Source organism: Urocitellus parryii, unplaced genomic scaffold (genome assembly GCF_045843805.1).
Source record: "Urocitellus parryii isolate mUroPar1 unplaced genomic scaffold, mUroPar1.hap1 Scaffold_40, whole genome shotgun sequence".
Classification (NCBI taxonomy): domain Eukaryota; kingdom Metazoa; phylum Chordata; class Mammalia; order Rodentia; family Sciuridae; genus Urocitellus; species Urocitellus parryii.
The window spans coordinates 3,241,705-3,252,651 of NW_027553586.1; the positions used below are offsets into that span (position 1 = coordinate 3,241,705).

Consider the following 10,947-nt stretch of genomic DNA (forward strand, 5'->3'; position numbering starts at 1 on the left):
TGTGGCAGGAGCTGCGTGGGGACCCACACCAGCCTCTGCCAGCCAAGCTCAAGCCCCACACTCCACGCCCACAGACCTGCCCCTGCCTCTGTCCTCATGAGGGTTCACAAGGACTGAGCGGTCACGTATTCGCTGGGCCAAGAGCTGAGCCGAGGGAAAGGGAGCATGCTTGAGGTCCCTACTCACCCCTGATCTGCAGGTCAGTGGGTATTGTTCAGCCCTTCCTCTCCGTCAGTTCTTTCTTATCTCAGACGCATGTCAAGATTCTCAGAAGGGTCAGAGGAACAAAGAGTGTCAGATGTTTTTTCATGACCTGGTGCATCTCCTTCCTGGTCTGAAGGTCCCTGCACGCATGGTAGATACAACTATTTTGAAAGAAAAGGTGATCTAATACTGCTGTTCTGACCATCTCATGATTAAATCAATAAGACTAAGGAGAGCTCAAACGACAGCATTTCTGTTTGTGAAAAGCAGCTTTATTGAATAGTGACTGATATGCAGAAAGTGTAAATATCTAACGTGTACAACTGAATGAGTTGTCTCCTAAGCAGACACCATGTTCACGGTATTCAATGTGTCCACCACCTCTAGAAGTTTGCTTGTGCCTCCCTTTTGTTGTAAGAACCCAGCGTGAGGTCTACCCTTTCAACATTTTTGGTCCTGGGAACTGGACCCAGGGGTGCTCTACCCCTGAGCTATATCTCCAGTCCTTTTCATCTTTGGAGACAGGGTCTCAGGAAGTTGCTGAGGCTGGCCTCAAGCTTGGATCCTCCTGCTTCAGCCTCTGGAGTTACTAGGATTGCATTGCTGGGATCACAGGTGTGGCCACAATGCCTGGCTCCCTCTCAACACCTTGTTAAGTGTACAGAGTAGTATTGTGCTCTTTGTGAGCCCCCTCAGCATGCAAGACTGAAACTTTGCATCCATAGAAGAGAGTTCCCTGTTTTCTCCTCCTCCAGCCACACCCTGGAAGCCGCCATTCTAAGCTGCACTTGTGCATCTGGACGACTTCCGATACCTCTTGGGAGTGGAATCCTGCACCAGCTCTCTGCAGAGCCCTTCAGGGGCATCTGCCTCCCGCTAAGTGGCAGAGTCCTCTTTACTAAAACCCAGAATGATAGTCCATTAGGTGGATATACCTTCTCTTTCTCCCTCCCTTCTTTTCGTATTTTAATTGACACATGTCACACAAGTGTGTACGCAGTGTGCTGTTTTGATATAGCTACATTTTGTGAAAAGGCGAAGTCCGTGTAATTAAAACACACACTGGGGCTGGGGTTAAGGCCCAGTGGTAGAGCACTGGCCTAGCATGCATGAGGCCTGGGTTCAATCCTCAGCACCAACAAAAAGTAAAATAAAGATATGGTGTCCACCTAAAACTAAAAAAAAAATAAATATTTAAAAAAATAAAAAAATAAAACCCACACTATCTAACATGTGTTTTGCTGTTTTGTGCTGAGGCCGTGTAAGATGACGTTCTTAGCAGTTTTCAAGTGTAAGATAAACTGTTCTCGGGCACAATGGTGGCCCTGTGCAACGAATCTCCTGGCCTGGGTCCTCCTGTCTGCCTGGGGCCACATCTGTGAGGCACAGACCCCGCACCTCGTTCTGGTCTCATCTTCGTGGGTCCGACTTTCTAAGGCTCTGCAGATGCCTAGATTGTGACAGGAGCTGGTGTGTATCTCGGCTCAGCCTGACAGGTCACTTCACACACCATCAGCAGGTCCCCACGCCGTGGCCAGTGGGGGACTTCCCTGTTCTTCGGGGCATGACCTGCAGGGCCCGCATTGAAGGTTCTTTTCTGGGTGTTCTGATGGCTGGTGGCTGCACCTGTGGTCACTCCCTGTGGCTCAGCCATGCGCACTCCCACCAACCCTGCAGGGGTCAATCTCTCTCTTTGCTGATGTTTGCCACCTTCTGTTTCTATATGTCTTCTGCTTCACTGGGTTTGCGATAGAAGCTCTCCATGGAGTTCTTCCACTCAGTCATTGCGTTCTTCAGCCACAGATGTCCTGTTTCTTGTTTTATGGCTCCTCTCTGTTGACATTGTCCTTGTGCTGATGTGTTATTGCTTCGTTCTTGGTGTCTGCTCTCGGGGCCCCTGAGACACTTCTTTGGAACGGTGGTTTGATTCACGGGTCTCTCTCCGTAGTGTCAGTGACTGGAGATGTGCTCGGGAGTCCTGATGTCCCATGCCCTTTGCAGCTTTGTGCCGGACCCTCTCTTAGGACGTAGGTCTGGCTTCAGTGGGGTCAGACCTCACAGTTCTGCCACTGAGAGACCCCGGCAGCTCCGGGCCTTTTCCAGGTAGGATCGTGTCACACTCTTGTCTCCCGTGTGAGGACGTGTTAGAGTCTGTAAACAAGTCTGGATGGCGCCTGGCAAAATGCCAGAGGGAGTGGTTTGTGAAGTAACGCCAGCGAGCCATTAAGTGTGGAGATTCCTTATTGGTTGACTGATGTATCTAGTTTATGTTAATTAAGATAAGCTGTGTGGAATGTATAAATACCTCTGTTGTCCTACAATAAACGGCTCCTACTCCAGCTGTATCAATCTACACAAGTTGTTCGTCACCCCCGGTTATTTTGCTGCAGCCAGACTGCAGCAAGGACGCTCAGGCTGGAGTCTCCCAGGGCTGAGTGGGCTAGTGTCACCTCCAGCCCCTTTCCCTGCAGTGCTGTGCTGACCACCGGGACACCACCGCAGGCTCCGTGCCTCCCCTTCCCTCCTGTGGCAGACGTCTTGGGGCGTGCTCTGTCTGCCAGCCTGGCAGAGTGCGGGGGCCATCCTGAACTGTCCACTCTTTCCAGAGGCCTCGTGCAAGCCCCCAGGGGGAAGTGTCGGGCTGCGTGCGCTGCTTCTCCCAGTCCCACAGCTGTGCACACAGCCCTCAGCCCTGCCCTCCACCGGGCAGTACTCAATCCACACAGCCTGCCAGCAACTGAGAGCTGCCCGGGCCATTTCTTTCCTCTCATCTGCCCCAGCACCTACATTGCTCCACTTCCCTCAGAGCTGGGGAGGTGATACAGGAACAGCCCTGTGGTACTGGGACAGGCAGGCATGACCTGCATACCTCTCTCCTCCTCCTCAGGGCCTCTCAGCTCTGCTGGCCTGGGTAGAGGCAGACCCTGATGAGGTGAACTGCTCTCCTGTTCACTCCCTGGCATCACTGCTGGGTGTCTGGGGCTCTGCAGGTCTCCTGAGGTGTGTGGCCACGTGTCGTGGTACACGGAGTATATCCGTGGGGCGTAGAGCTTCTTACTCCACCACCTCTCTGTTCACACAGCACCTGGTCTTTTCTTCTAACTCTCATGACTCAAGGAGAGTAGTGGAGTCAGGTCTAAGGAGACCCAGCTCAAGCTGCGGAGTAGAGAAGTCCGAGTGAGACTGGGTCACACCTGTGAACCCACAGCCTGCTCTCCACCTGTTGGCCCATGGGTCTGTGCAGACAGCAGCAAGTGCTTTGCATGTGCGTGTGTTGTTGGTAGGTATGCATTCGTGTCTTGTAGTAGCTGGAGAAGAACAGGGCGAGGGGGACAATGTGGCCATACTAGAAGACAGATTTCATCAGCTGGATAATTGGCACATGGGCTCCTGCGGTGTTGGCTTTGACATGTGAAGTGAGACACCACAGTTTGTTTTGTTTCAGACAAAGCAGTGTCCTTTCTGGGAGAGTTAATGATTTTCTCCAAAATTGGCATTAAATTATGTGTGTGACCTATTTTAAAGATAGGTTTATTAAGTGTGTCCCTGAGTGAGGAGAAACCACTTCCCAGAGCAAAACAAGGCATATCGCTCTGCAAGTACACAGAGACCCGCTTCCAGGGACAATGCCCACAGGGCCGACCATGCCTGCAGAGCAATGGCCACAGACCCTGAACGGCCAGCGCATCTTCAACAAGGAGGGAGCAGAAGGGGCCATCACACAGGACTTCACATTACGTCACAGCCAGTGTACACGAGGCACTGTGGGGGGGACAGAGTGGCCCTCACACTCGAGGCCACATGCTGATGTTCCTCAAGTTTAAAATGGACAACTATTCTGGACATGGCTCCTGAGGGGAGGGAGGCCTGAGGCTTGGCTCTGCTGGGGTGGGCTTGACCCCTGGGTCCAGAGCTGGCTTCGAGCCTCTGTCCGTGGAGGACAGTCTGGAGGCTGTGTGTGGCTGACGTATTGGCTTCCTGGTCTTTGGGGCTGGCCTGGAGACTGCGCCATGGCCTCTGGCTTGGTGCTGGGCTCTGCCCAGATAGGTCTTCTGTAACAGCCCTGAGCCCTGGTTCTGTTAGAACATGGTACCATGGTGTACAGTCTGGCACTGGGTGGGCCTAGAGCTAGTGTCCATGGGACCACAACAAACCACTGGGTGGGCCCCACCTCAGAGGCTGTCTTCTGTGGGACAACCTGGCTTCCAACAGCATGGAGTCTGCCCTGGATTGTGGGTCCATGGTGACGCTTTGGGGCAGGAGTAGGATCATGGATTCACTTTGGTTGAGGTTGGGGGCAAGGAAGGCTGGCCTGTCACTGGCTAGGCCTGGCTACTAGATCTCTAGGTACCAGGTTGACCGTGAGGCGTGTGCACAGTCAGGACCTGGAGCCATCTTGGGCTGTTCTCCCACAGGGCTGGAACTGAAGCCTGGACTACCGGGTCTGGTCTGCACTGGACGGCTGGGTAGCCTGGTGTCATGGCCTGACCTGATGGTGGAACAGGCTCAGGACTTAGGTGGGTCAGGGGTAGGTGTCAGGAGGGACCCTCTGGTTGTGGGGTCAGCTGGGAGGCTTGGTCCAGGGGTCCTGGCAGAGGGCCTAGAGCTACTGGGGCCAGTCCATACATGGGGCAGCCTGGAGCTGGGCGTGTCTGCAGCCTGGCCTGCAGAGACTGCCTGTGGTAGGGTGAGACTGGACACCAAGGCTGCAGAGTTGCCTGGACCTTGGGCCCTGAGGAAGAGCCTGGCTCTAGGTTTCCCTGGGATGGGCCTGGCACTGGGGTCTAAAGCAAGGTCTAGAGTTTCTCCTGTTCGGAGACCATCTCCACGTGGTCCTCGTGGAGTGGGAGAGGAGCCACAGGCAAGGGAAGCTGTCACCTCCCTTTCCTGCTGCACACAGGAGCCACCATTTCTTCTCCAGCTCCTCAGCCTGCTGTGATTGGGTTTTGGCATGAGTGGCTGTTCAGGTTAATATTTCTGGAAAGGGATGAGTGTTGGAAAGTCCTAATCCACAACCTTAGCAATTAAAAGAGAATAGTTCAACAAATGAGGAAATAAACTAAGCAGCTTTAAAAAGTAAGGAAGGCTAGAAACACTCCAAAAAATTAATAACGTATATTCATCAGAGACTACATGCAGAGAAATACCAAACTACAAACAGGAAAATGATGTTCCACCCATTTCCTCCACAAAGAATCAACATTCCTAATAGAAAACTAATGCCTACATACAAATAAATATCAACTCGACTTTAAATGAGGCAATATTTAACAGCACCCCAAACAGACATCCAGTGGCCTCAGTTCTGATGTGGGTGCAAAAGGGCATCACTCAGAGTGAGGACAGGTGTATGGGCCAGAGCATCAAGGTCCACCTTTAAGATCAATTCACAGAAGATGCAAACACAAGATTAACACTCGTCCTCTCCATACACTTATTTGACTTGAGACAGGAAGGGCTGAGGAAGGACATAGGAATAGACCTATTGGGTTGAAGTTTAGGAAGAAAATAGAAGAACAGAAATCTAGACCCAGGCTCCATGTTTGGGCTAATGTCTGTGGTCCACATATGATTTTGAAGCTTCCCTTGCTTCAGAAAAATGCTGCGTGTAACTGAACTCTGGGTGCATGCAAAGTACTATACAATCAATTTCCAGTCTTCTACCTTCTGCCACATAAAGGAGGTATTTCCCACTAGTGCTGTCCACTGGGATTAATCAAAGTTGTGCTTTGGTTTCTTTCTCCCAAAGAACATATTTTCAATGCAAGGAAACTTACCTCCAGAGAGCTCAGAGTCATGCAAAATTTCTCTCACTAGATTTCATTTATTGGCCAGCATTTTTTTTTACAAAGACCATAAACTGGGCATTGTGAGGTGAACACCAGGCATGGTGCTCACCAGGTGTGTTCCTCTAGATCAGGGAAAGACGAAGATATCTTGCTCTGACCAGGGCTGCAGCACACCACACTGTGAGATCAAGCCATTTCTCCATTTGGGCTAAGAGATACTAATAGAAGCTGAGGTTCCATCTCAGACAAAGGAACAGAGGTTTGGAATTTTGCTCCATGACCCAGTTCACTAGCAATCAGTCCACACCATGCAGTAAGTCTGATCCCAGACTTGGTGAGGAAAATGATAGAAATGCTATTTTACTTCTTTATCAGTAGGTTGCACTTTTGGATTTTCACATTATCTCCTTATCTGCTGTCTAGATGGAGGACCATGAATTTTAGAATAAATATTCATTTCTTTCATTTGTATGATAGTTATTTCAGATCTTGGCATGAGCGGTGTATAATTGCCGAAAGTGTGGGGCAAAAGGACCATGGTCGTCTAGAGTCTCTACTTATGGGTTTGAACTATTCAGCAGTAACAGTTATGGAGAGAGAGAGAGAGAGAGAGAGAGAGAGAGAGAGAGAGAGAGAGAGAGAGAGAGAGAGAGAGAGAGAGTATGTGTGTGTGTGTGAGTTTGAAGGGGTGTTCTGTGCATAGATGAAAGTGTTTACATTGGCTGAATTCTTAAGCATCCTCTTCAATGAGGCAATCCCAGTGTCTTGGCCCAATTCTGCTCGGCAGAGCCCATGCCTGGGTCCTCCATCTCTGTCCCCATGATCGCTGTCTGGATACAGTCCTTTGAAGCCCATTTGAGTGAAGGTAGAAGTCATCTGGCTGCAGTAAGCCACAGTGAAGACAGAGCCCAGCGTGAGCTTGCTCCTCCAGCTCACAGGAGCCTTCCAGTGTGCCCTTGGCTGCGGTGTCCCTCCAACATTGGGCTCATGGGCAGGTGGAGAGAGCTGGAACTTGGGGAGAGACAAGATTCCCAGGGAAAGACCCCTGGCCCACTCCCCTGGGGTTTCCTTCTGGGTGTTCTTGTGGAGCTGCCCTAAGCGGCTGTGGTGCCGACGGTAGCTGAGCTTTCACAAGCACACACAGGTGTTGGAACTCCTGCAGTTCTGCAGGGAGTCAGTTTGTTGTGCATACATTCTTGATCATGAACTGCTACGGGCAAAGTTCTATTGAGAGTGGCTTGACACACTCACAGAGACTGGGAATGTGGTCAGATGCCGTTTCACTGGACTAACCCAACAAACACAGTGGGAGCCAGATGCTGGAGAAGATTGTCACCAAAACTGCTCAGTGCTTCAGCTGTGCGGCCAGATGCTCAGGATTCTGCTGCTGGGTCCCAGATTGCGGATGAGAGCTGAGGGCCAGGGCATGAGAGGGAAGGCCCATCCCAGCTGCGGCCCAGCAGACCCTGATGTGGGCACACCCTGATCCTCCTCCTGTCTCCTCACGCTGTCTTCTAGACGCCAGTCTGAAAACCAGCGAAACACCCATCAAGACCTGACCCAGGAGCAGCTCCCACCTGTCTCCAACAGCACACAGCAAGGCCAGCGTGTTCAGGACACCACCTCTGTCCCTCGTCCCCTCTTGTCAACCAGAGCAGATGCCCCTTGGTGCTGTGCTTGGTTGCGTCCTCCACTAACATGCCCCCTTCAGAGCTCAGCAGCTGCTTCTGGCGAGGCACAGAGCCCCGGGAGCTGTGGTGTGCCCCTGCGAGGGGCATCGAGGAGGGCGGTGCTCTCAGTCATTGTGGGGCAGGTGCCTTCCAGGTCATGGAACCCACTCACTCCACTGTCACCAAAGCTGAGAAGCCCTGAAGAGCCCCCACCTTCCACAGCAATAAATGTACACTTCCAAATACGTCTGCTCCACAGATGAGAGCAGCCCTGCTAATTTCTCCCCACCTATGGGTACTTCTCTCTTCTGTGAATACTATGCCTTATCTTTGTGGTCAGATCCTTTTCTTTTCATGGTCCCCTGTAATTTTCTTTTTTTGTTTTGACTTTATAATTTTTTAGTGTGTTTTAATTAGTGATATATGATAGTAAAATGCATTCATGCACTTTGACATTTCATACACAAATGCGGTATAATTTCTCATTCTTCTGATTGTATGTGTTGTGGAATCACATTGGTGATTATGTGCATAAGGTAGTAATGTCTGTTTCATTCTACCACCTTCCTATTCCTCCCCTCCCTTCACTCCCCTCTACCTAAGCTAGAGCAACTTTATTCTTCCCTAGTGTCCCTGCCCTTATTATGAATCAGCATCTGCATATCCGAGAAAACATTAGGCCTTAGGTTTTTTGGGATTGGCTTATTTCACTTAGCATGATATTCTCCAGCTCTATCCATTTACTGGAAAAGGCCATAATTTCAAGGGTCATATTCCATAAATATATATACCACATCATCCTTGAAACTCTAGCCTGCTTAGACAGAAGACAGAAATTAAAGGGATACAAATAGATAAAGAGGAACTCAAACTATCACTATTAGCCAATGACATGATCATATATTTAGCAGATCCAAAAAAAGTACACCAGAAAACTTCTAGAACCAATCAATTAATTCAGCAAATTAGCAGGATATAAAATCAACACCCATCAATCAAAAGCATTCCTATTCATCAGCGATGAATCTACTAAAAGAGAAATTAGGAAAACTACACCATTCACAATAGCCTAAAAAAAATTGGGAATCAATCTAACAAAAGAGGTAAAAGACCTCTACAATGAAAACTACAGAACACTAAACAAAGAAATTGAAGAAAACCTCAGAAGACGGAAAGCTCTCCCATGCTCCTGGATAGGCAGAATCAATATTGTCAAAATGGCCCTACGACTTGAAGTACTATACAGATTTAATGCAATTCCTATTAAAATCCCGTGTTGTTTTCATCTCTCCAGGCCCCTGAGGTCCTATGTTGTATTTATTGAGGTTGTACTTTGTATCGAGTGCTGTGCTGTGTGGTGGAGATTTCAGGTAGCAAGATAGTTTCCACCTGTGCATGTGTGTGATTTGTCATGCATCAGTCACCTGCCTGGCTGCTTCAGGGACGTCATTGCAGGCATCCACGTAGACAGAGCTGTAACCCACTCTTCTATCCTAGGAGGAAGCTGGGCAGCCGCAGGTGGGAACAGCAGTGAGGCTGTGGTGTTTCTCCTCGTGGGGTTCACAGACTCCTGGACGGTTCAGACCACACATGCGGTCCTGTTCTTACTAGTTTACCTGGCGGCTCTCACGGGGAACCTCCTGATCATCACGGTCACCACCGTGGATGTCCGCCTGCAGACCCCGATGTACTTCTTCTTAAGACACCTGTCTTTCTTGGATTTCTGCTTTATCTCCGTCACAGTCCCCAAGTCTGTCATCAGTTCATTCACCCAGGACACCTCCATCTCCTTCTGGGGGTGTGCCCTGCAGGCCTTCTTCTTCATGAACTTGGCATCCACTGAGATGGCCCTCCTAACGGTGATGTCCTATGACTGTTGTGTGGCCATCTGCTGGCCCTTGCACTACGAGGCCATCATGAGCCAGTGTGCCTGTGTCAGGATGGTGGCCCTGTGCTGGCTGAGTGGTGGGATCTCTGGGCTCATGCACATGGTGGCCACTTTCTCCTTGCCGTTCTGTGGGTCCAGGCAAGTCCATCACTTCTTCTGTGACATTCCCCAGCTGCTCAGCCTCCTGGACTCCACAGCGATCCTCCCTGAGGTCCCAGTCATGGTCTTCGTTACCAGCCTTGTGATTTTGTGCTTCGGTCTCATTACGCTCTCCTACGGGTACATCTTTTCTACCGTCACGAGGATCCTGTCCAAGGAGGGCAGGTGGAAAACGTTTTCCACCTGTGTCCCTCACCTCGTGGTTGTGACCCTCTTCCTGGTGTCTGGCAGCATCGCCTACGTGAAGCCCGTTTCCAGCTCACCCTCCATCTCTGACCTTCTGCTGCCTGTGTTCTACACCGTGGTGCCCCCCACCCTGAACCCTGTCATCTACAGTCTGAGGAACAAGGAATTGAAGGCAGCCCTGAGAAGGCTGAGAAGGCAGTGTGGCTTGGGGGCTCCACCAGGGCCTGCCCTTTACGCCTGACCTGGTCTAGCCAGGAGCCTCGAGCTTCCCCACTGGGGATCCCAGGGGTCACTGAGCTCTTTCTTTCTTGTTTTTTTTTTTAATGAAATTCCACTGTATTCTAGCAAGACTTTCCATATTTTATTTTGTTGAACCCTGGATGGCACTTCAAGGTACCTTGGACTGTGCCAAATATTAGTACTTATGGTCTTTATTCATTTTTTATGTGTTATTTTCCTAAGATTTCATAATTAATATTTTACTCATTAACATATCAATTATCACAAAATGAAAGTGTAGTATAAATTAAGTATGTATAAATAAATATATTAATCACAGTAGAACAAGATCACAAGTATTAAAATGAACCAGATGGGAAACAAAGAAAAGCCGGTGGACTCAAAATGTTTTAGATGTGAGAAGGTGTGATCAGGCAGACCAAAGCCTCAGGGGTTGTCGTCATAGTGAATTGAGGGCACATCCATCAGGAGGAGCCCAAGGTATATGATTTGCTCAGGAAAAATGGCAGAAGGAAACGTCCACGTTGGCTTGTTTTAATGACATAGTATTGGGCTCACGGACCCTAACCATCCCCTCCCAGGGGAGGCACCAGCTGAAAGGTGTGTGAATGTCTGCAAGTGTGCACGAGCCCGGGGCACCATTCCCTCTGTGAGTCCATGCTTAAGTGCCCCTGTGAAGGGCATCATGACCTTGCTATCCATGTTTAAAATTTCTTTAAGTTTTATTTTACTGGACAAATGAAAGTTGCATGCATTTTTGGAGCATAATGTGAAGTTTTGACTAGTTTGCAACGTAGAATGGTAAATCAGG

General features: G+C 49.7%; 1 protein-coding gene across 1 annotated transcript; it reads left to right on the forward strand.

Annotated features, from left to right (window-relative positions):
* The first annotated feature begins 3,848 nt into the window (after positions 1-3,848).
* LOC144252311 (olfactory receptor 14L1-like) lies at positions 3,849-10,137 on the forward strand. The gene is made up of 3 exons (XM_077794719.1): positions 3,849-3,954; positions 4,620-4,721; positions 9,161-10,137. The coding sequence occupies exons 1-3, from the start codon at positions 3,849-3,851 to the stop codon at positions 10,135-10,137; spliced, it is 1,185 nt and encodes a 394-aa protein (XP_077650845.1).
* The last annotated feature ends 810 nt before the right edge of the window (positions 10,138-10,947 follow it).